Source organism: Neomonachus schauinslandi, chromosome X (assembly GCF_002201575.2).
Source record: "Neomonachus schauinslandi chromosome X, ASM220157v2, whole genome shotgun sequence".
NCBI lineage: Eukaryota > Metazoa > Chordata > Mammalia > Carnivora > Phocidae > Neomonachus > Neomonachus schauinslandi.
Genome location: NC_058419.1, coordinates 106,878,344 through 106,904,733, shown reverse-complemented (window position 1 = coordinate 106,904,733; position 26,390 = coordinate 106,878,344). Strand labels below are relative to the sequence as shown.

Genomic DNA, 26,390 nt, shown 5'->3' with positions numbered 1-26,390 from the left:
TCCCTTGATTTTCTAAACATCACCCTTTTGTACACCTACTTATCAGAAATTGCTTCTCGAACATCTCTGGCCTCCCCTCTTCCTCTGCTTATTTCTTATATTTTGGTGTCTGCCATCGTTTGTTGTGATCTTTTCTACTCAAACTATATGTTTGAATAATTTAAGCTGAGCTATACTAGCACTCCCCACAAAGGAGTACCACTGCTGATGCTCCCCAGCTCATCCACTTGAGGAATTCCTACTTGTCTTTCAAAATTAATGTAAATGTCTCCTCTGTGAAGCCTCCCCTTAAGTTCCCAGGGGTTCTTTGCCCTTTTTTTTGTGCCACAGACCCTATGGACCCCTTCTCAAAATAATGCTTCTAACTGCATAAAATGCCAACTATACTTCAATAGTTATAAAAACATTTTTAAAACTCAAAAGGTGATATAGTAATATATACTCATTACCTCATTAAATAAAAGGACCTAACAGTGAGCCTTTTAACTACTGTAATTTTGAAGTAGTGATGACCATAAATGATACCTTGCGATCTGCAAAAATTGTGATATGAAAATATCTGTGACATCTGTTGGTCCTGTGACTTCTATTGATGACAGGTACTGCTAATACTATTGTGATTTATTGCTGTACTAGCTTATTAAATTAATTGCTCCCAATGAACCGCCTCACATCCATGCTCTTGTGTAGTGCACCCATATTGACTCTGGCTTGGCCATGTGACTTGTTTTGACATCAGCAAATGTGATGCAAGCAGGTAAGTGTTTGCACAATCGGACTTGCCCTCTTGGAACCCAGTGACCATGTGAGGAAGCCCAAGGAAGGCAAAATGAGGGGCACCAAGCCCCCATACATTACAGTAAGGCCACCTTAAAGTCTAGGCACCAGCTGAATTCAGCCACTTGGGGATGCCAGAACTGCCCAGGCAACCCACTGATGATGAGAAATAATAAATTATTGTAGTTTTAAGGCACTGGTTTTCACTGGCTTGTTACCGAGCAATAGCTAACTGGAACAGTTACCTACACTCATAACTGAAGGAAATGTTAACATTTCAGTTGCAGATTGGTGAAAAGAAAGATTTTTTTTTCCATCAGGGTTTAGGGACTCCCCTGAATTCTATCTACAGACCCACTGAGGGGCTGAAGACCACAGGTCAAGAACCCCCGGTGTAGAGGGGAACCCCTGAGGCAGAGGAGATCCTGCTCTCCTTTCTACTACCACAGTGCATTGTTGATACCCATATGAACTGATCACAGCATATCCTTTGTTGGTGCAACCCTAAAACTGAGCTGAGCTCCTAGCACATAATAGGTGTTCAACACAAATTTATCGAATGAATGCAAGTTGCTTATGATCTGTAGTGGTAAGTAAACCAGCCTGAAAACAAAATAAAAGTAAATAGTTAGATGGCCCTTCTATATGCCAAGAGCTCTTCCAAGTGCTTTACACTCACTTATTTATTCCTTATAACAACCCTATTAAGTATATGCTATTCCCCCAAATTCACCGATAGGAAAACAGGCACAAAATGGTTAGTGATGTGCCCAAGGTCACCCAGCTAGAAAGTGGCAATGCCAGGACTGTAAGGCCAAATCCATGTTCTGATTTTATAGCCTGTCCTGATGTGCCCAGAGCACACTGCAGAACCACAATAAAACTTTTAAACAAGTAGTACAATTTTGAGATTTCATTAGCACTATTTTATGGGTGCTATGCTTCTTGAAGACTCAATTTTGTAGACTAATTTCTCGTAGCTTGTGATTTCTCATGATAGAAAACATTTACTTTTTTTAAAAAAGTAGTAGAATAATGGCTTCAGGTTAAAATGCAGATTTTAGAAACAAAGAAAAGCGATTTCTTTCAAAGGACAAAAGTTCATCAAACGTAAAGAAGGGGATCGACTTGTCTATACTAAATAATGTTCACTTGGGAGGGGAACTAAGTTCCAGCTTCCCACCCTTTCAGCCATTCCCACACCAGCTTCTCCAAAGGTGACCCTCCCCCATTCACACACCAGGTTCTGAAACCTGACCCCGCCAGGCAACTAAAGCCGAACCCTGCAGTGCCCTGGGCTGGCCTCTCCTTACCCAAGAACCCAATAAGGAACCATCGGGAGGTGGGGTGGGTGAATACTTTGGCGGGTACTTTAACTTTTCAAAGTGTTTTATTCACGAGAGCAAGACCCACAGGGCCCGCCCACCCACCCGGGGATCTCACGCCTCCGCCCGGCAACCTCTCGCTCCTAGCGCATCAGTGAATGAACTGCGGAGTCCGGACGCACCCGGCCCGGAGGCGGGAAAGCCTCGGGGCGAACCGGGCCTAGCCCCCGGGAAAGCCCACGAGAGCGCGAGCAGGGCTCCGCGAGGCCGGGAGGGGGCGGTGACAGCTGTGACCCAGCTCCACGCTCTCACCTTGAACATGCTGCTGGCAGAGGTGGCTCCGGCGGGGTGACCCCGGCCTTGGCCCCGCCCCCTACAGAGAGGTGGCTACGGCGGCCGGATAGGGCCCTGATTCCTCTGACCGCAAGCGGGCCGCGGTGCGGATGACTGCCGAACAGCCAATTCGATCCCGCGAAGGATTTGTTCGGAAGCCTGGTCTGGGAGCGGCGTCGCTGAGCGGTAACGCGTCGCTCCTCAGTCAGGGAGCGAACGCAAGCCCCGCCTCCCGGAGGCTCCGCCCCTGCGCCGGCCGTTGCTAGGCGGCAGGAAAGCGCCAGCTCAGTGTGGGCGGTACGCGGGGGCGAGAGGAGGGAGGCACCCGGCTCCTAGCCGCGCTGGGAATCGGCCTTCGCTACCGCGATTGGGCGCCCAGCGGCGTGGGCTGGGAATACTGTGCGCGGAGGCTGCCGGGCGGGGGCGCTCAGCTGGTCTCAGGCGTCTTTGAAAGTCTTACAGCCGGAAGCTGCCGACCCCTGGGGCCTGGAATTATCTCACAAAAGGTTTTCAGATTTTTTTTTTCCGTGGGCTGGAAGTTCCTGAGGTTTTAAATGTAATCTAATTTGCCATATCCTTTAGTCTCGAAAGGCCCTGACCCTCTCTGGGAATCAAATGTCCCTTAATACTACTAGAAAAGGTAATAATGAGAGTGATGATCTAATTAACAGGAATACACTAACAAAACACTAACACCGTGTTTACTATGTGCTCAGCTCTGATCTAAACTCCTTACACATATTCATCTAATCTTTCCAACAACCCAGGTAGGTGAGTACGATTATTCTTCCCAATCTAGTAGATGAGGAAACCGAGGCACGGAGAAGTAATTTGTACGAGGCCACACGGAAAAAGTGGGAACCCAGAATCCAAACCGAGGTAGTCTGTCTTTAAAGCCTGTGATCTCGCCTAAATAATTGTTATACTGTCTCATAATGGGGGTATGCTTCATATTTCGATCTGTATTACACGTCCTCACCCCCATAGAAAGTGTAAATTCATCCAGGCGGGCATCCAAAAGATTTTGGGGGTTTGTGTGAGGCCGCATCGCGCCCTCCAGCCAAAGACCACTAGGAACACATCTATAGTTGAACAAGTTGGGTTTATTATGCCTCACTGCTGCAAGGAAAACACACAACTTGGCACAGCAGGGCATCTCAGTGAGAGGGTGCTAGAAAAATTTATTATAAGATTTGGGCTGGGGCTCCTGGGGTGGCACAGTGAGTTAAGCATCGGGCTCTTAATCTCAGCTCAGGTCTTGATCTCAGGGTCGTGAGTTCAAGACCCCCGTTGGTCTCCACGCTGGGCATGCAGCCTACTTAAAAAAAAAAAAAAAAAAAGATTTGGGCTTTGGTTAGGTAATTTGGGGGCGAATTCAAAGAAGCCAGGCTTTGCTCTGGTTTGGGTGATGTTAGGAAGCCAGGATAGTACCAAATCCCAGCTGTGAGTGCCAGGCCAACTCCCACATGTTAAGGGCTGCTTTTCTGTTTCTCAAGAGAATTGTATATTCCAAGCCATCCCTATCCCTATCCTCAAGGACAAATATTGAGAAGACTGAAGGCTCTGCATTTGTAATGGAATGGCACATGTATATAAAAGAGTGAAGTATAGTGATAAATTAGGGCAGGAGCTCTTAAATTTTTTTAAAGATTTATTTATTTGAAAGAGAGAGAGCAGGGGGAGAGGCAGAATGAGAGAATTTTCAAGCCGACTCCCCGTTGATCCCATGACCCATGAGCTCATGACCTGAGCTGAAATCAAGAGTTGGATGCTCAACCTGACTGAGCCACCCAGGCGCCCCAGGGCAGGAGTTCTTAATTCAAGGGGTATATGAACTTAGATGGGGGAAAAAATTACAACTTTATTTTCACTCATCTCTAACTGAACTTTAACATTTCTTTCACTTATAGTGTAGGCAGCAAAGCACAGTGGTATCAGCAGTACCTGGGACTTAGTCACCAGTAGAAAGCACAGATACTTTCATACAGTGTTACAGTCATGGCAGACTTCTGGACATACCATTTCTGCTCATTACCACCTCGCAAGTACAGTAGTTATTAGAGCGCTCATCTTATTTAATGCCTAAAGAGGACAGATTCCTATAATTTTGTTTTTGAAAATATTTTGACAGTGATTTCAATATAGAGTCCTTTGTGGTCCTATGTGTTTTATGTTATGCATTTATAAAATGTAATTTTTAGGAATCTGTCCATAGGGGTCCATGGCACCAGAAGAAAATGAAGAGCCCCTGCTTTAGTAGAAGAGACTAAGCAGTGACTAAGAATTTGTGAACTGCATCCAAATCAGCGTAATGCATCAAAGGATAGAAAACCAAAGGCGGAATCAGTACAGTTAGTACACACCCTCTCACTTTACCACGGAGAGAACTGAGGTACCAAGAGGTTAAGGAACTTGCCCAAAGTCTCACTGCTGTTCCATGATAAAACCAGGACAGAAAGCTCTTAGACAAGCATGTAAAAATTCTCCACTCTCGCTGGGCATGGAGGATTCCATAGTTAGCAAGATGCCTCTGGCCCTCAATGAGCTTGGTGGGGTGACAGCCAAGAAAAGTCATGACATGAGAAGTACTGTGAAAGAAAAGCATGTACGGTATTATGGGACCTTGGAGACAGGGTGAACAGTTGTTGAAAAAGAGAGGGTGGAAAACTTCAGAGAAGAGGCATCAAATAGCTAGGGTCTTGAAAGATGAATAGATGTTTGCTGGCGGTAGGGAAGTCACTCCAGGAAGAGGAAATGGCATGATCAGTGGCACAGAGTTGAAAAACTTTGGCTGATTTTGGTGAGAAGTTCTTGTTCTCACGGAGTCTAGAGAGGAATGCTGGTGAAATTTGGTATTTTGATATTTGAAAGAGTGGACCATAGATTGAGAAAAGTCTGGAACACCATTCTAAGGAGTCTGGACTTCAGTGTGGAGGAAATGAAGTGTCCCTTAAAGATTTTAAGCTGGGGAGTCAGAAAGCTGGATTATTGCTCTACAGAATTAACTCGAGCTGCGGTGTGGAGGAGGACCCAGGGGACACAGAGACTGAAGACTGGCGGACCAGTTAGAAGGCTATGGATAGATCCACTTGTCTTTTCCATGTCCCTCAGAATATTTTTAGTACCTAAAGCATGTAAACTGTAAGCAACATTAACAGATCCATGATGCCTGCCTTTGTAACGTGTTCTGGAATTAGCCCAACGTTCATATGGCACTTGAGTCTTGTCCAAACAGTGCAAGAATATAGATTATGACCTCAAATGCTGAATCTGTGTACTTTCAGAGCACTTCATCGTAAGGAATATGAAGGGTTCTTCAAAGGCATCAGTTACTGGTGTTCCAAAATCAGATAATCCACGCTCAGGAAAAGACTACAAAATGCATCTGTCAAATATTGGAAAGAGAAAGGCAGTACAACAGTAAGTAGCCATCTTTCGCCCTTTATCATTTTCCACTACTGGTCAGTTTCCATACCGTGTTTACCCAGCTAACATCAAACACTTCTTGTTTTGTAAATTAGAGGGTTTTTTGTGTGTTTTAAAATTATTTTTGAACTGAATAGTAATTATTATAATTATAGTATTTCATAATTTGCAAAGCATGTTAACACACATTTCTTTGATTCTGACAACTCTGTGAGGCAGTCTTATTATTACATTTTATAAGTGAGGAAGCAGCAACTGGGAGAAGGTAAGTGATTTGCATAAGGTTAAACGGCTAATAAATGGCATCAGCGATGATTTAAAGCTTTGTTTCCATATGTCAGGCCTTTTCTACTCTACATCTTATAGTCTGCATTTTGCCAGCCAAGGGTGACATCATACAGGAGTATCTACCTCTCTTTACATGTAGCCCTGTGAGGGGTAAGGATGGGATTGGGGGCTTTTGGAGAGGGTGATCCCTACAATCTGCTAGTGCGGAGATGTGATCCAAAGTAAGATAATTCTCTGACCTGACTGGGATGAGCCTGTTTCAAGCGAAGATTAGAAAAAGGAGTTTCTTTTTTTAGGGCCTGGTTGTCTGTTCCCAGAAAAGAATTGGACCTACTGTAACTTTGAGTATTCTACATTCTATTTTCATAGCACTTGGACTAGTTGGACAGTGTTCTTAAGAACTAACTATAATGGAATCATTTTAGGTCATGGATGTTTTTAGAAAGCAAATTTGTCTCTTCTTACATTTTTAGTTATATATGCCTTTTGCTGATAAAGTTTTAGCCAGGACTTTTTTAATCCCAAGGGAAATATTCTCAAATATCTTGTATCCTCATTCTGACTGGATTCTGCAAATGACCAGTTTCAATTACCACATCCAAATGTTCTTCATTAGGTCAGTCTTAGGGTAGGGGACGGGAGGGTGCAGGGGGAAGAAGCATAAATTCAGAGTTCCCCAAGATTTTAGGAAAATGAAAACTACTTCATTAATGTTAACCTCTTGTTTTTCTTCTCAGAGCTAGTGAAGATATTTCAGCTCAAAGGATCCAGAGAGCTTGGTTATCTCATATGGACAAAACAATATTTCAACTCCTAAAGCACACAGTTTGTGCGGCGGTATGTATTTTGCTTTTTGTTTTCTCTGACAGATCTAATTACTTATAAGCTAAAAGGTCTGTTAAGTAAAGATAAAATACAAAACCTTTTTTATCTCTTCTATTTGTATCTAATAATAGTGCATGGGGTTCTGGGATTGCTTCTTTGGTTAGCCCTAAATGAATATTTCTGGATTTATTTGTAAATAATGTAGGTGACTTATTTCTTTTTTCTGAAACCAAAATGATGTTTTTAAAAAATTCAATTTCTTATTTGAAGATGTGGGACACTGATCGTCCAACAAGAAAAATCTCTGAATTAAAAGTGCCCTTACCTTCACCCAACGATTTCACTTCTGGGAATCCGTTATACAACATATGTACAACTTCATTGCAGTATTGTTTGTAATAGCAAAGAAATAAACCATATAATGTCCAACAGTGGGATGCTGGTTAAATAAGTGTTGGCGCTTTCATGGTGTTAAACCTTGCAGCCTTGTATGTGATTCTACAATACAAAGATAGCTAAGATATCTCATTAATGAAAAAGGCAAGTATAGAACAGTATGAATAATATGGTCCTATTTAAGTAAAAGAAAAAAAACCCCCAAGGGGCACACCCCCCCCCCTCCCCCCCCCCCCCCCGCCAAAAAAACAACTCTGGCAATGCTAGCAGAGTATAGAAAGCTTTTCTTCATATAATACCAAGTATTCTAATAAAATCACCTATGATTATAATAGTTTATAATTAGTAATAGCCACATTAAGGTAATTTTAGCAGCTCTGAAAAAAATCATGAAGTCTGAGCAGTATGTACACTTCTTCACCATCTGACCCACAGACCCATTTCTGATGCCAGTAAAAGCAGAATACCTCAGGGGCGCCTGGGTGGCTCAGTTGGTTAAGCGACTGCCTTCAGCTCAGGTCATGATCCTGGAGTCCCTGGATGAGTCCCGCATCGGGCTCCCTGCTCGGCAGGGAGTCTGCTTCTTCCTCTGACCCTCCCCCCTCTCGTGTACTCGCTCTCTCTCATTCTCTCTCTCTCAAATAAATAAATAAAATCTTAAAAAAAAAAAAGCAGAATACCTCAGAGAAAACCCACTCAGGTAAACAGGTGACATTTCAGGTCCATAACCCATTGTCTTCACATACAGAACTTGCATTTAATTATCATAATACTGGTTTTGTTATAACTTTAGATGCTTACAATAACAGAAAGAAGGAAAATTAATTCTTTTTTAAAAATCTGTTATCCTAACACTTCAAGTTCCTACCTGACATTAATAATGATTTGTCATTTTAAAAGCCCTTTGGTGTACATTTTTTTTTTTTAAAGATTTTATTTATTTATTTGAGACAGAGAGAATGAGAGAGACAGAGAGCACATGAGAGGGGGGAGGGTCAGAGGGAGAAGCAGGCTCCCTGCCGAGCAGGGAGCCCGATGCGGGACTCGATCCAGGGACTCCAGGATCATGACCTGAGCCGAAGGCAGTCGCTTAACCAACTGAGCCACCCAGGCGCCCTGGTGTACATTTTTATGTGATTGTCATAGGCATAAAGGTTGGCAGGGTCATGTCGTGGGGCTTTAGAGTCACAGAGACCTATGTTTGCATCCTGGCTTGTCCACTTACTACCTGTATGCCTTTGAATAAGTTACAGACACTCCCAGAGTCTCAGCCTGCTCATTGGAAGGATGAGAATGATAATATTTGAATAATATTGCTGAGTTGCAAGGATTAAATGAGGTTATGTCTATAAGGCATGTAACAGAGTGTGTGGTATATAAAAGGTACTTAAAAGCTAGTAACATTACTATTATCTTCCTCATTTTACAGTGATGATTCATTCAACATCAAATACTTGCTCAGCAAGTATTTGGAACGCCTGCTGTGTTCCAAGGACTGTACTAGATGCTAGGCATACATGGTAAAGAAGAAAGACATGATTAGTACTTTCATGCAGCTTACAGTCTAGTAGAAGACACAGATTAGTTCATAGTTAATTATAATACATGGTGAAAAGTGTTGTCATAGGGAAAGAACAGTGGTCAAGGAGGGACACCTACTCCAACTTGGAAGTAACTGACTCAGGGTTACACAGTTGATAAATGGAAGAGCCAAGACTAGAACCCAGGTCTTCAGAACTCCAAGCCTGGTATACTGTTCACTTTACCATGCCACCTCTGTTATTCTCTGTAAATTACATCTGGGCTGGGTACCATTTTCCATTTATAGCATCATCATCTATTTCAGGAATGTTGTGTGACACATGAAATACTGAAGAAAGTGAGCCCCTTAGAGGCTGAGCTCCTGAAAGATCCTAGCATGAAGTGTAAAGTTAGATTCAGGTAATATTTCTATGCTAATTTATTTCAAGAAGCACCTGTTAAAATGAAGAAACCTTAGAAATTTATTTTCTCAAGTCCTCATACGTTTTCAGGGTATAATTACAGAGTAAATGTGTTATTCTTATTTACATTTATTTTTTCTTTTTTTTTAAGATTTTACTTATTTATTTGAGAGAGAGAATGAGACAGAGAGAGCATGAGAGGGGGGAAGGTCAAAGGGAGAAGCAGACTCCCCGCTGAGCAGGGAGCCCAATGCGGGACTCGATCCCGGGACTCCAGGATCATGACCTGAGCCAAAGGCAGTCACTTAACCAACTGAGCCACCCAGGCGCCCTCTTATTTACATTTATTATGTGAGGAAACTGAGGCATGACTCTTGGGCCAAAAGTTGCCTTGAGAGTGGCTTATCTCCCATGATGTGTCCAGTGTGACACGTGAATGAGAATAATTGTGAGTGCACACACTCCACTGTGGCTCTTTCATCTCTGGAATTCATATCATTGCCCATTCTTTCCGTGCTCTGGCAGAGCCTTTACCCTGCATGCAGGAAACTATGGGAACTATCTTAAGTATAGGAGGAGAAGTAACTAAGCCCCAAGCCTGATGCCAAATCACTAATTTTTGGTCTTTATTTCAGATTTAGTGGTGAAACATTTCCACCTTTCATCGTATTTAAAATTTTTCTTCATACTGAAGGCCATGGTAACAAGTATTTCAGCGGGAAAAAAGTATTTAAGCCATCAAATGAGGTGATGTTTCATGATGTATATTTTATGTTGCTATATTTTTTAAAGATTTTTATTTATTTATTTGAGAGAGAGAGACAGAGATAGCGACAGAGAGCATGAGCGGGAAGGAGAGGGAGAAGCAGGCTCCCCACTGAGCAGGGAGCCCAATGCGGGGCTCCATCCCAGGACCCCGGGATCACAACCTGAGCCAGAGGCAGATGCTTAACCGACTGAGCCACTCAGGTGCCCCCATTTTATGTTACTTTCGCTTCTTAACATCTATGTAGTATCTGAATTGCATTCAAAGTGGACAAACTAAGTGTTTTCACCATTAAACGGCCCAGCAGCCAGGTAGTATTTTTTTAATCATGTTTCAGGGTGTCTCTGTTTATTAGCAAAAAAAAATATTTGGAATGAATTACTTTTAGAGGCCCTTAAAAATACTCATCACTTTTCTTTCTATTTAATTTTGGTTTGTTCATGAGAGACTCTTAACTATGGGAAAGAAACTGAGGGTTGGTGGAGGGGAGGTAGGTGGGGGGATGGGGTAACTGGGTGACGGGCGTTAAGGAGGGCACGTGATGAGATGAGCATGGGTGTTATATGCAACTGATGAATCACTGAACTCTACATCTGAAACTAATGATGTTCTATATGTTGGCTAATTGAATTTAAATTAAAAGAAAAAAATTAAATTTTGGTTTATTAATAATGGACTAAAGTGGCCCATTGGTCAGGGCTTTTAAATTATGCAGAACATTTGATGCAATTTTATTTTAATGACATTTTATCATGGTTTCTTTGATTCTGGTAGCATATTTAGAAAAAAGTGTGCTGGACTATGGATTGAAAATGAACTTTTAAAACATTTATCCTTCTTTATATGATTTCTCATACTTTTAAGTTTCATATATATTTACCATAATTGTGTCTACAGCATAGGAATCACCTGAGAATCTTGTTAAAGTTTTCTGGTTCATTAGATCTGGGAAGAGACCTGAGATTCTGCATTTCTAACCGGTTCCCGGGTGCTACCACTACTGCTGGTCCATGGACCCCACTTTTAATAGCAAGGCTCTGCATATTACTACAGTGTAGGTTTTGCTCCTTTGGCCCTTAAACATGACTATAATTGAGGGAAAAAATGTGTGCATTCTCATACTTAGCCTTTTATAAATCATACATCAAAGGTTATTTTCCCATAGCCTTCTGGAGATATTTTACATGAAAAGTATGGCCCATCCAAAATCATCAGTAATGGCACATGTTCAGGATAGACCACTCAGCCTGGGAGTTTCTGATCAGATCCAGGATATACAGCATTTATTCTCTGAAGAATATTAGAAAAGAAAAAGAGACTGCTTTTCTCCGTGTTCTCAGGCAACATCAGAGAACATTTCATTCAGTTTCAGAATATATCAAATGGACTCTGTGTTTTCATATGGAATATGGTGTTCTGGAAACATTAGTATTTGTTCATTTATATAGAATGACTTCACATGCAAAAGTTGATATTTATCCTACGCTCAAGGAATAAATTCATGCCACATTTATGTACAGAATAAGCTTATCATTCCTATAAAATATCATCAATTGTTGCTTTTCTGAGATTGCATGATGAGACTGTTCCAGGAACAGAAATTCTCCTGGGTCAGCTCCTGGTGGCCCCTACTGTCTGCAGGCCAGAGCAAATGAGAAACTTAAAGGCTGTGACTGGAAAGGACTGTGTGTATACTAAAACTCATTAAAATGCTGTATAATAACTTTAGTTTTTATTTAAATTACAAAGTGACTGTTGGGAAAAAAAGAAATGGCACAGAGATTTTTAAAAAAGGAAACTGTGCCTCATGCCTTTCTTCTCTGTGCTGTGACTTTCACTCATCTGGGGTGAACACTGTTAATAGTTTACTGTGTATCCTTCATTTTTTTTTTTTTGCCCATAAAAATGCTCACACAAATACGTTTTTTAAAAATTTTTGTTCTTATTATAAAAATGTGATAACACTGTTTAGTTTGAGTTTTTCACTAAACATTCTGAGAGGATTTAAATGATGAGAACATGAAAGAACAGATTAGGATTCCTTTTTCAGCTTCGTAACAAACTGGTAACACTTGGATTCACGGTTGATAGAAAACCTGTAGGAGAATTTTTCTCACTATAAGTTTGCATCAGTCCTTTGAATGTAGAAATTGTGTGTTGAGCAAACTGATCCAACTTTCCTAAGTTCACTTCTTTCTCTCTCTTTTTTTTTTAAGATTTTATTTTTTTAAGTAATCTCTATACCCATCGTGGGGCTCAAACCCACAACCCCAAGATCAAGAGTCTCACAGTCTACCGACCGAGCCAGCCAGGAGCCCCCACTTAATTCTTTTTTTTTTTTTTAAAGATTTTATTTATTTATTTATTTGACAGAGAAAGACACAGCGAGAGAGGGAACACAAACGGGGAGTGGGAGAGGGAGAAGCAGACTCCCTGCCGAGCAGGGAGCCCGATGCGGGACTTGATCCCGGGACTCCAGGATCATGACCTGAGCCGAAGGCAGTCGCTCAACCAACTGAGCCACCCAGGCGCGCCCCCCCCCCACTTAATTCTTAGTATGAAATAAATAAGTCAGTTTTAGTTCAGACGTGTAATTTAAGTTCACTGATGAACACAGTTTTGTTGTTGTTCTGTCTTTTCCCTGGTTCTTACTTCCAATTCTAGTTTCATTTCCTTATCATTTCCCAACAGTATTTCTCATGTATTTACACACACACACACACACACACAGTAAAAACAAGTGAAAGGACATAGAATAGCCTAAACCGCTTTAGAGAAGAACAAAGGTTTCCATTACCTGACTTCCAGGCTTAAAAAGCTGCAGTGATCCTGACAGTGTTGTGATGGCTTAAAGATAGACACGTAAATCAATGAGATAGAATAGGGAATTCAGAAATATATGCACTCATAGGTGATCAGTTGATTTTCATCAAATGTACCAGGTCAGTTCAAATGGTGCGAGAACAATTGGATAGCCATGTGTACAAAAAAGAGATCTCATTTCAGTTACCTACTTCGATGATCTATTTTCAGAGCAATGCTTATTTACAGAGGGTTGTCACTATAGTTCATCCTCCAGCTATATTTAGAATATTCTAAAGCCTTGCTACTCAGTGTGGTCTACAGACCCACAGCACTGGCATCCCCTGGAACTTATTAGAAATGTGGACTATCAGCCCCCACCCCAGACCCACTGAATTAGCACCCGTGTTTTAACAAGACCCCCAGACGATCCTAGGCACAATATAGTTTGACAAGCACTGTCATAAAGGTGCCCCCCACCAACACACACCGTGGCCTGGAATGCCTCCGGGTAATCGACAGTTCTGAAACATTAATGTCCAGCAACCATTCGTTTAAATTGAAGATCCCTGTTCTTTTTGAGGATTGGGCATTTATGTAAAAAGGAAAAACATTATTATTAATAATAGCTGCCCTTATTGAGCACTGTCAAGTACTGTGTTAAACATTTTGTGTGCATTATTATTTAATTCTCATAAACTCTAGAATGTAGATTCTGTGGCTGTCTTCCATTTGAAAAGACTGAGTCACTTGCCTAAGGTCTCACAGCTAGAAAGGGAAGGAACCGATATCAAAACCCAGTGATCCTGATTTCAGAGTCCGTGCTCTTAACCACTCTTGAGTCAGGAAGCCTGCTCAATATGTTCTCTTATACGGCCCCCTGATAACTCCAGTGAGGTACATGTTATTCCCATTTTTGCCTGTGAGGAAGCTGGAACTCGGAGAGGCTTGTCAGGGCCAGAACTGAGGCTTCTGTCTGCTGCCCTGTGCCCACTTCACGGTTGAAACAACCCCAGCAGGTGTGCTGCTTTCATGAATTTGGAGCCCACATATAACTGAACTGCTCCAAACCAGGAAACTCGGTGCCTGTGCAGGGATATTAGTTATTGTTACCTTCACAAGTGAGAATTTCCAGCCGGGCGGGGAAGTGACTTAAGATAGTAGAGTAACTTCACGAGCGCAGGTGTGGATCTAGGCCAGCACGGAGCTGCAGGCCTGTGGGGGCTTCTGGGCCACAGTGATGCTAGGTATCAGGGGAGGTGTCAAATTTAGAGATGCCCCCCTTTGACCTTTTGAGTCACCCACTAAGAATGGAACCTGCCTCTTGAATCCTAGTCTGATTGGCGGCTATCCTGGGCTCCGTGCCCAGTTTCCGCCCTTCCCTTTCACCTGGGGCTGGGCCCTTCTTAACCATCCCTTCCGACCCAGAAGCACTTTCCTGAAGCTGGCCATCTCCAGCAGGTGCCGGAGAAAGAACATCCTGGCCGTTGGAGGGCAAACTTTTTTCAAGCCCCTGTCGCAAGTGGGCAGCGAGCCTGCCCCACGCTGCCAGGCACAGGGTTTTTTTGGCTGGATACCGGGATGGGCCTGACACAGCTGAGCCCTACAGCTGAGGCACTGTACAAATAAGGAAACTGGGGCTTGGAGAGGTTGTGGGTGGTGGCTGAGGGGAGTAGAGTGGGGAGGGACTGACAAGAAATACCCTTACGGAGTAACTTGAGCTAAAGTAAAAAGAGTTATAGCTAAAGAAATTCTCAAAGCAGAAGTTGTACAGTTTTCAGACGTGTTCTCTGTACAGTTTATTTGCTTTTACCTTTAGTGTTACTGTGAGAATGGTTAATGAGAGCCCACAGGAAATTAATTGCAAGAAAGCATAATGGAGACACGTGCCAACACTGCCTTCTCTTTAAGATGCGTGCTGTGTGAAGAAACTAATGAAATGGAAAACAAAGATGATCTGCCTAAAGGAAGGTTCATCACATAAACAGTTTCTGTCCCTTCAGTTTAGTGCATTAGGAATAGAACTACAACCATTTGAGTATTCTTCCATTTTCCATGTGTGTCCATGTTCAAAACTTTGGAATTCGAAAAATAAATAAAAAAGGAATAGTCTCAATAACAAAAGTAAAAATGAAATGGAAAATACATTCAGGCTCATTCTTGTATTGTGTGTTAAGTAAAAAGAACACATTCCAAATTTCGATCTCGTCTCAAGTGGCCTCATATCAGCATTATAACCTGGAGTTCCCATGCTTCCACAAATACACATTCTGAGATACAAAGGGGAAGAGAAACTGATCTGGAACCCAGAGGTATTTGAATTTTCATCTAAGCCAGTCTCCCTTCTCATAAGCATATACTTTGTGGCCAGAAGCACAGATATGTAATATAAATATGTGTTAGAAGAGTCAGCACATACTTATGGGGGGTGGGAACGAGGGTGGGGAGTACTTAAGTCTCTACTCACAGTCTATGTATAGCTCTTAGCAAAGGATGGGCATTATGTGAAAGGGTATGGTACAAACAGGGCCAGATGAGATTTGGGCCTCCGTATTTTCTAGCATTCGTCTACCTCTGCCCTATCAGGGGCTGTCTTTGAGTACAAAATGCCAACATTTCAGAGAGAAAAAAAAAATGCTTTGCTACTCTGGCCACAGAGAATGAGGTCTGAAGGAGAGGGAGGCAATCTGAAACGTACATGTTTCCATTTGGGGGCGAGGTATTAACTAACACATAAAAGAGAGCTGGCCTTAGGAACACCTTTCCCTGCAGTTCCTAAGGCAACCTATTTAATAACCAAGGAAGCTTCCTCTGCCTTGACAACACGAATGACGCTAGAGATTTGTTTTGTTAAGGGAAAAGAATGTTTTTTAAGGGGGAAATAACCAGATTTTTAAAACACTGTGGTTCTCTGAGGGTTGTAGACTCAGCTACTCCTCCAGCTACATTTTAAAACTATGTATATATGGTTATGGAAACAAATTTTAAATGGTTTAAAAACTCCTATACAATCTTTTCTTTGTAAATACGGTCTTTTTATTGAATAGCAAGCTGCTAGGAGAAAGGAACAATATTTGATGTATTTGTCAGAAGAAATATGTAAAATATGCACTGATAATTGTTGCTATTATACTACTGTTTTAAAGGTCTGTTTTCTATTCTCTTTATAGGGAGTGGCTGATGCTTGCAAAATGATGGGGAAAAAGAAGTTTTACCATCAAGTTATGGAAGATGAACATCTTTTCCAGAAATTCAAAGTAACTGATGAAATAGATATTGTCACCCTGAAAGATTATATGCAAGTAAGGAATTGAGATTTAGATATTAGAAACAACAATTTAAAAAAATCTTCTGGGGGCATCTGGGTGGCTCAGTCGGTTAAGCGTCTGCCTTCGGCTCAGGTCATGATCTCGAGGTCCTGGGATCAAGCCCCTTGTCCCGCTCCCTGCTTAGCAGGGAGCCCGCTTCTCCCTCTCCCTCTGCCCCACCCCCCTCATGCTCGCTCGCTCTCTTTCTCTCTCTCAAATAAATAAAATCTTTTAAAAAAATAATCTTTTAAAAAGCCTCCTGACCTTGTCCTCCAAGAAGAAAGTTTCATTCATTTTTTTCACTATAGAAAAATACATACAATATAAAATTTACCATTTTAAATGGTACAATTCAGTGACATTAAGTACATTCACAATGTTGTGCAAACACCGCCACTATCTAGTTCCAGAACCTTTTTGTTGCCCCAAAAGGAAACCTCACATCTATTAAGCTGTCACTCCCCATTCCTCCCCATCACTCCAGCCCCTATCAACCACTAATCCGTTTTCTGTCTCCTTGAATTTACCTATTCTGGGTAGCTTGTATTAATGGAATCATATAATATTTGGCTTTTTGCATCTGGGGAGTGATAGCTAATGAATGTGGCCTTTCTTTTGGGGGCAATAGAAATGTTTTGGAATTAGATAGTAGTGCTACTTTTAAAATGGTTAAAATGGTGAATTTTATATTATGTGAAATCAAGTACATGGTTTTGAAAGAGTGTATGATGGAGATTTGACCTAGTGAGGAAGGGTTCTATTAATATTTGGATTATTATTTGGATGCTTTGTGCTACAAGTGACAGACTCCCAACCACAAGAGGCTTAAACAACAAAGGACATTTATTGTCCCATGTCAGAAGTCCACAGATAGGTGGGTCCTGGGCTAGCTAATGCAGCAGCTCAAGGACATCAGGGTTCTGGGTCAGCTTCTCTACCGTGCTTCACATGGTGACAAGATGACTCTCACATTCTTAACTTCCTTCAAAGGCAGGAACAAGGGGACTCTGAAGCATCGTTTTCCTTTTTATCGCAAGAAGAAAAATCTTTGGGGGTACTTGGGTGGCTCAGTTGCTTAAGCATCCAACTCTTGATCTCAGCTCACGTCTTGATCTCAGGGTTGTGAATTCAAGCCCTGGGTTGGGCTCCACGCTGGGTGTGGAGCCTACCTTAAAAAAAGAAAAAGAAAAAAGAAAAATCTTTGCCAGAAGCCCCCAACAGACTTCCCCTCAGGTCCCATTGGTCAGAACTGGATCACATACTCCCCCTAACCTAATCACTGATAAAGGGAAATGGGATCATTTTCCATGATTGACTTAGAACAATCATGGTTCATGTGCTGGGGCCCTCTTTCCTGGAACATATTGCTGTTCCATACTTGAAAAAAAAAAAAATCCGGGCTCTGGAGGCAAGGGAGAAGTGGGAAATGGTTGATGGGCAGGCAATCAACAATGTGTCACACGGTCAGTCCGGGGCTGAGCAGGTGTTGCGCCCCGGGCAGAGGCTCTGGCAGGAGGAACTGCAGGGCCCGAAAGCAGGTCTGTGGGGTAGAAAAGAGGGAGCAGAGGGTTTGGTATGTAGGCAGCCTGGAGGGCTGGGAAGAGAGCATCAGGCAGGCCTTTTGACCACAGCCAGGTGTTTTTCTTTTTCTTGATCCTGTGTGCAAGTAGAAGCTGATGCTTCTTAATGGGTTAAGAAATGAGGTGATCTAACCTAATGAGTGAAGAGATCTGTCTGCTGCAGTGTAGGGAATGGATTAGAGGATGGCAAGAGCCTTCTCCTAGTTTGGATGTGCCTGTTGTATCTCAGGAGAAATGGTGGTGTCTTGGTGGAGGGCTGTGAGGCTGGAGACACGAGAGATAAGTAGAGAGTAAAAGCAGTGGGCCCTGGTGACAGACGGGCGCCAGCTAAGGAGAGGTGTCCAGCATGGCTCCTAGCTTCCTGGTTTGCATAACAGGCTGGACAGCAGTACTAAGTCAGGAAACTTAAACTAGATACCTGATTAATAATAATAGCAAATGCTCAGTAGTGCCAATTCCTTTTCTTCTCATAACAACCCTAAGAGGTAGGTACTATTATTACCACCATTTTACAAGTTCTAAAGACGCAAGAGATCCCAAAATTCTGGCTCATAATAATAATAATATATGGCCTTAACTATTCACTCAGTTGCTTCATTGGGACACATGAAATTAATGCAGTGCCTTAGAGACTCCCAATTATGCTTTATTTCCTTTAGAGTCTTAACCTGGAAAATGAGGGGATTGAACCAGGAAATAAGTAGCGCTTGGGGATGCCAACTATCTTTGCTAAGGACATGGGTCACATACTTGCAGAGTGTGACTATGCCAAGAATTGGTGTCATAGGAAGAAGTCCCAGATAGACATGTTGGGAGAAAGAAACTTGATGATTGCTGACTTTTTTTTTTTTTTAAGATTTATTTATTTATTTGACAGAGAGAGACACAGCGAGAGAGGGAACACAAGCAGGGGGAGTGGGAGAGGGAGAAGCAGGGAGCCAGATGCGGGGCTCGATCCCAGGACCCTGGGATCATGACCTGAGCCGAGGGCAGATGCTTAACGACTGAGCCACCCAGGCGCCCCAGATGATTGCTGACTTTTATTGAGCCCCTTATGGAAACAGCACTGTTGTTGGCTCTTTTTAAAAAAAAAAAAAAATTTATTTGAGAGAAAGAGAGAGACAGAGAAACAGAGCACAAGCAGGTGGAGGGGCAGAGGGAGAAGCAGACTCCCCACTGAGCAGGGAGCCTGACACGGGGCTCCACCCCAGGACCCTGGGATCATGACCTGAGCCGAAGGCAGAAGCTTAACCGCTTAACTGACTGAGCCATCCAGGCGCCCCTTGTTGGCTCTTTTTGTGCATATTATCTCCTTTAATCTTCAAGTGTGTAAATTATGTGACCCTTTAACAGATGAGAACAATGGAGTTTAATAAGATTTTTAAAAACTTGGGGCACCTGGGTGGCTCAGTCGTTAAGCGTCTGCCTACAGCTCAGGTCATGATCCCAGGATCCTGGGATCGAGCCCCGCATTGGGCTCCCTGGTCCGCAGAGAGCCTGCTTCTCCCTCTCCCTCTGCCTGCCGCTCTGCCTATCTGTGCTCTCTATGTCTCTGTCAAATAAATAAAAACTAATGATGTAATGTATGGTGATTAACATAACAATAAAAAATTTAAAAAAGAAAATCTTTAAAAAAGATTTTTAAAAACTTGCCCAAAGTCACATATCTAAGTGCAGAGCAGGTCATTGACAGTTCTGAGATGTTTACTCATTTTACTACTCCACTCTCAGCAGGTAAAATATACAGGCAGTCCTCACTTTGTGCGGTAGTGCAGGGCCATAAAATGACCGTTCAGGGGCGCCTGGCTGACTCGGTCGGTGGAGCGTGCAACTCTTGATCTCAGGGTTGTGGGTTCAAGCCCCACATTGGGTGTAGAGATTTTTTAAAAATAAAATCTTTTAAAAAATGACCTGAAACCATGCAAAGCAAACTTAATAATCAATGTGAAAAATCATGATTGTTCCATGCCTTTCAGAAAAATCTTGTCAAAACACTAAAAACTCTCTTATTGTCTGTTATAAATATATAGGAAAACAAAAAACAAAACATTTATTATGCTATAATTTAAAACATTGGAAACATTGAGGAGGAAAAGTGTTTTATTTCTTTGTAAAAAACTTATCAACTGTAAATGTACTAAAAACCATTGAATTATATACTTTATATGGGTGAATTGTATGGGATGTGAATCTCAATAAAGCTTTAAAAAGCAGTGTATGAGGAGTAGTTTAAACAGTGCTTGCTTTCTTGTTCTTCTCATATAGCTTACAGTACATAGTGAGCATCTTTTCCATGCCTTGGTGAATTGTCACACTCCTAAGTTCGGATTACCTACCAACATTTTATCCTTTACACATTAAATATGAAATCTCTCAAAGTTCCTGTAATGTGAAGAGTCTTTTTTGTCAATGTCACTTCCTCTGGGACAGCTTCATCCTTTTCGTCACAACCACTTTCCTCATTTATGCTGCCAAGTTCACCTTCAGCATGTTCCTCTAGCTGCCCACCCTCAGTCTCTTGAATGATGGCAGTGTCAATATCCCCTCGTCACCTATTTCTTCTAGAATTCCCATTTACCTTTGATTTGAATTTCATTTCCTTTTGGTTTCTCTTTTGGCCTATTCTTTTGATTATCTTTTATTTATTTATTTATTTTTTTTGTAAAATGGCACAGGGGTTTATCACTGGGAGACAAAGAGGTGATACAACTAAATAACAGATCCTCAGTGATGACCAATTGCTGACACTTTGGAGGAAGGGACATGATTTGTCACTCATCACCACACACATCTGTTATTTCTGTAGTGATCTATGGACTGGAGAGCTGTCAGCAAAGTTTGTACTTTATGCAGTTAAGTTATACTGGGGAAACTGAAATTTGAGACAAGTTGTTGGACTGGGCTTATTCAATCAAATGGTAGTAAGTAAAATTTGTGCATGCCTAAATGATACAAAAGAAAGACTCCTTGTATATGTGTGTGTGTGCGATATACTCTAAATGCCTAGCTGATAAGCATTGTAGATCCTCCGGCCCTATTCCTATGTCTTAAGTGAACATTTTCTAAGGTTGCATCAATTATATATATTTGCACTTTAACATTCCTAATTTGATATTTTAAATTAAAAAAATAAATAAATACAAGTGGGATTTCTACAAAGCTCCAAATGAAAATCGTGAAATTCGCCACTTAGTACCAGAGGTGAACTCATTATTATTATTTTTTTTAAAGATTTTATTTATTTATTTGACAGAGAGAGACACAATGAGAGAGGGAACACAAGCAGGGGGAGTGGGAGAGGGAGAAGCAGGCTTCCCGCCGAGCAGGGAGCCCGATGCGGGGCTCGATCCCAGGACCCTGGGACCATGACCTGAGCCGAAGGCAGACGCTTAACGACTGAGCCACCTAGGCGCCCCGAGAACTCATTATTCTTATAAAAAGGTTTGTGCAAATGTCCTCTCAACCCAAGCATGTTATGAACAAGCACTACCAGGTATGCAGATCATGTATTTGGCATTAAAATGTTTATTCATTAAATAAAATAAAATGTTTATCATTAAATAAAGATTTAGTGAGTGTGGTACTATGAGCGTGATACTGCGTAATGAGGATCATGCCTTCTCGGGGGGGAGCTAAGTACACAGACAGCTAAAACATCAAGTAGTCAGGAATAAGCCTTAGAAGAAAGTAGCTGATAAAGTTCAGAGATGGGATCAAGAAATGCTTTTTGGATGAAGTGACAATGGATATTTGAACCTTGGGAAATGTGTCTAAAAACATTCTGGAGTACCCATAACTGATCATTCTTACTTGTTTTTTCCATATAGTATTCCAGTCTCCTGGATGAGACCCCTGCATCTTCTGGTGGCAGAAATAACTACTGGCGAAAATTAAATCTCAAAAACATCCCCAGGACAATGATAATATATGACATAGTTGATTATGCAGAGTCTGGAATAATCTCAAACCGTCTACAAAAAGAAATGAAGTATCTATTACGGAGACCACAAACAGAAGAGATGCGTCAACACCAGCTACAGATTGTTTCTGAAGTTAGGTAAAAGTGATATTTTAATGGGGTCACAATACTAGGGGCATTTCTGAAAATGTTCACATTCTGCCAAATAGCTCATGAAAGATAATAATAGGGCATATGGGGAAAACAGGGTTGAGGCAGATTGCTCAAAATGTAGGCATCTTTGTAAACAGAGCACTAACAAAAAGGACAACTGGAACCTGGGGAGATAACTCGTACCACCAGACAGGCAGCTCAGGACGGCTGGAGGCCACCACAGCAAATATAAAAAATGCACAACGAGAGAGCAGAAACGCTGGCCTCTCTTTAATTAGAGCAGGCAGTGGGTACGGAGATAATGCAGATGGAAGTAGAGCCCTGGGCTAGTGTGATTGCCTTTTAAGTGGACATGAGAAGCAGTGCAACCTGCCAATAACCAACCCCCCCTCCCAAGGCAGGGAGCATGGGGGATGGCAGTCAGGGTGGACTGGGGGGTGGGGGGTGCCTCTGGAGAGAGAGCCCTAGATGCAGGTGCTAATTCTTGTTTTCATAAATACAGCCCAAAGGGCTTCCATTGCCTGTGCTGCGCACAACTGAGGACCTTTTCCTTTTCTGCTGAAGGTTATAATTCTACTCTTGTGATTCCGGCTCCCCTTGCTGAGGACAAATTGCGTATAAATTACAGTGACATTGTTCCCTTCTTTAGCAATAGCATGTGAGCCAATTCACATTATAGAAACTCATGTTGTAGCAAAATAGACTGTATTATGATCTGAAACAATACGGACAGAATATGACTGCTCCAATTATACTCCTTTTTTCTTTCCATTACAAGTCTCACCTAGCCCATCTTATTTACAAATGAAGCTTTCTTTCTTAAGAAAAAAGAAAGAGACAATCAGATTGAAGAGGATCTATTGGTAGTCTATTTCCACAGAGTCATATTTGAAATGAAAAAATACTCCTTTAGTACATGAAGACACTGGCCATCCACTGTCAGGCAAACACACTGGGTTTTTTTCCAGGGCTAGAGATGAGTGGTGCTGACCCAATAATATAATTTAGCCCATATATTTTATGATCAAGGCTATACATTTGCCAGACAGATGGCCGGGTGTAGGGTGTCGTCTGTCATCATGAAATAGATTTTCTCTAACTCATCTATATAAGCACTGAATATAGAACTTAACCCTGTTACCACCAAGGTCAAATAAATGTTATAATTTTCCCTGCCACCATATATAACCCTAGGTTCCCTGCTGTTTGGACTCTTACTAGTGATTATCTAAGAATGAGTCATCTGAAGAGCCAAATGAAGTAGCCAAATCCTAAATCAATTAAAGAGGGAAAAGTACTTTCTTACAGGTTTCTTTGAATGCAGTGTTAGTTTGGGATCTCCCAGGAGATCAAATATTTGGATATGAGTAGTCTATTTGGGAGGTGATTCCCAGAACCACTGATGAAAGGGAAACAAGGAGGGGCAGGCAGCCAAAACAGCGTGTGTTAGCAAACAAGTTACTTCTGCGGGTAAGTGGAGCTTAATCCCTTCTGGGAATGTCCAAGCCATCGCAGAACGTGCAACTCAAGTTATCCTGCGGGGGCAAGGGAGTTGGGATATTTATACGCCGATGTACATCAGGCACTGGCTAAGGACTGTTTAGGAGGGGAAGTATTAATTCTCAGGCACTTTCCCCGCACATGGGCCCTTGTTTTCACAAGAAAGCTGTTATGCTGAGCGAGGCTGATGCTGGCGGTTGGAAGTTGGGCCTTTGTGCTTTGCAGTGGTGAGGCCTAGGGGGCTATGGGCATGACACCATCTGTATCTGATCCCAACACTGATAAGAACAGCTTGTTTTCTCAGCCATTATGAAATTTAACACCTTTTTGTGTTAGTATATGGTGTGTGTGTGTGTGTGTGTGTGTGTGTATAATTCAAATGACTACTACATGGTATTTTCCAGGAAAACTGATTTTAAATTGATACCATGTTTTATAATTTTCATCATCATCGTGATCCACATCATCATTTTTACACCTTCATATGGCACAAATAAAGAACTACACCATATAATTTAAGCAGAAATGATAACTCTGGCCTAAAAACTTGCATGCAATATGGCTCCAGATACTGAGGCCTATGATCTAGTTGCTGGAAGATGCTTTAATAAAATTTGCAACTTGCTTTACATTTAAATGTTATTTGGTGCGTTTTTTTCCTGTCTGTAATTCAAATCTTTTCTAGATGCCCTTCATCCTTTTCAGCTATCAAACCTTTATATCGGCCCTACCGACAGCAGAATCAAATGAAACATCTGGGTCGTCGATCCAAGCAAGCTCAAATGAAAGTTGAAAAAATGAAAAAAGCCTATAAGATGGCTAAAGAAAAAACTGCTTCCGTGGGGATGGTAAGTTGAACTTGTACTGAATTCATTGTTTTGGACACTATTCAAACTGTAAGTCATTCTACTTATATAAGTAGAATTTCCTAATCTACGAGTTCAAGGCTGAAACACCTTTGGTATGTACTTGGATAGTATAAAGCTGTGTTCCTCTTGGTAACATATGTTTTAAAAATTCTTCAACAGTATGGCTGACCTGATAAATACCGGCTGTTTTGGCTCATCTAATATGAGGGGGCCAACAACAGTAGTCTCTGTATGTTGACACTGTTGATTCAGCACATCTCAAATGGTGCTTTTCTCAAAATAAGTCATTTCTATCCAAGCTTATTAAAAACTGTATGTGTAAAGTCGGCCTCAGTACATTCCGACATGGTAGGATATTTGCAACTAACATGTATTCACATATTGCTTTGTCATTTTTTTAAAATCTGCTGTAAATGTTTGGAGACAAGGCTAAGTATAAACAGCCAGTATAAAAACAGAAAGTAGTAAAAACCGAATGTAAAATCCTTTCCTCTTTTGTTTATACTTCTACCTAGGAACCACAAACGGACACACGAGGTACAAAGCAGCGACAGGCAATCATCTTCTCTACCCCACCTTTTGACATCGTGAAAGTTGATGAGCTCATGCGAGATGAGGAATTGGAAAAACAAGAAAAGGAGTTGTTCGCCTGGTATCAAGACTTGTATATTAATAGTCCTCCATCATCTTAATGTGTAGCTAACTGATAGAAAGCCAAATTATTTAACAATCTGCTTGTCTTGCTAATATGCATATTAAAGGAAAAGGAAATACATAAACAAGCCTTCAGGATGCTCTCTTAACCAAATGTGTGACCGATTTTTAAGCCCTTTTAGTATTACCATAAGTACTAATATTTTTTTACTGAGAGAATTTTAATCTGAATAATGATTTCTACTAGATGCCCTCGAATTAGCTGTATACGGTTTTACTCAAGAAATGATGAGTAAATTAGTCCCTGGAACTTTTACTCAATTTTGATTTTCCTTTGTTTTTATTTTTTTTATTTTTTATTTTTTATTTTTTTAAAGATTTTATTTATTTATTTGAGACAGAGAGAATGAGAGACAGAGATCATGAGAGGGAGGAGGGTCAGAGGGGGAAGCAGCCTCCCTGCCGAGCAGGGAGCCCGATGCGGGACTCGATCCCGGGACTCCAGGATCATGACCTGAGCCGAAGGCAGTCGCTTAACCAACTGAGCCACCCAGGCGCCCGATTTTCCTTTGTTTTTAAAAACATCTGAACAGGCCATGTTTAGCATAAATACTAGAATTCACAGAATAAAAGGCTATTCTTGAGTCAGCTTCCAGTGCCTTTTTTTTTTTTTAACTGGCATGTCGTTTTTACAGAGCACTTTTTGATTGACCTATTCTGAATTATAATAAAACTAATACTGAATTCGTTACTACAGTAGGCGTGACGTAGCATACCTAATCATTATGGAGGATCGCAAGGACCTGGGGCAGAATGTCTCATCTGCTTCAATGCTGTATTTGGGTATTTTTCAAGTATAAAAATTGTTTTGAGTAATATTTATCAATCTCCTTTTGAATTGATTATTTTATTCCTGATACAGTACAAATTATTGATCCTTTTTTGTGATCTAGGCTGTTGGATTATATCAAACCTTACCAGGGACTATGATAATTAAACAAAGTGCATTCTTTATTGAACTTTAAAAATACAATTTTTTATTTTGGTTAACATGTAAGATATGGAGGTTGATTGCTGATTTAACTCAGGCAAGCAGCCTATAAATGGATCTCGTTCTCTGTAAAAACATTCTCTTAAATGATAAGGAATATTGGAGTAAATGTGTATGATTCCCACTAGAATATAGTTAACATAAACATGTACTCTACCGGGCGCCTGGGTGGCTCAGTTGGTTAGGCGACTGCCTTCAGCTCAGGTCATGATTCTGGAGTCCCGGGATCGAGTCCCGCATTGGGCTCCCTGCTCAGCGGGGAGTCTGCTTCGTCCTCTGACCCTATCCCCTCTCAGGTGCTCTCTCTCTCTCATTCTCTCTCTCAAATAAATAAATAAAATCTTTAAAAAAAAAAACATGTACTCTACCATATTAATATATTATCATTTGATACCCAAAAATAGGATGGATAATCCCCTTGTTTTCAGAGCTTGTACTGGACGCCGGTTGAATAGAAAACACGTATTTGTCCTCA

The 26,390-nt window shown here is 41.4% G+C and overlaps 2 protein-coding genes across 2 annotated transcripts in view; one reads left to right on the top strand and one right to left on the bottom strand.

The window, feature by feature from the left end:
• The window catches only part of APOO (apolipoprotein O), a 61,861-nt gene extending 59,222 nt beyond the window's left edge, over positions 1-2,639 (bottom strand). Inside the window, exon 1 of the mRNA XM_021705444.1 lies at positions 2,415-2,639. Within this exon, the coding sequence (XP_021561119.1) occupies positions 2,415-2,423 (9 nt within the window). The 5' untranslated portion in view covers positions 2,424-2,639. The remainder of the gene's footprint in view (positions 1-2,414) is intronic.
• Positions 2,546-24,902, top strand: CXHXorf58 (chromosome X CXorf58 homolog). The gene is made up of 9 exons (XM_021677613.1): positions 2,546-2,621; positions 5,720-5,855; positions 6,887-6,986; positions 9,217-9,311; positions 9,949-10,060; positions 16,052-16,183; positions 21,597-21,826; positions 24,027-24,189; positions 24,726-24,902. Exons 1-9 carry the CDS (start codon positions 2,546-2,548, stop codon positions 24,900-24,902), a joined length of 1,221 nt encoding a protein of 406 aa, XP_021533288.1.
• Positions 24,903-26,390: the final 1,488 nt, after the last annotated feature.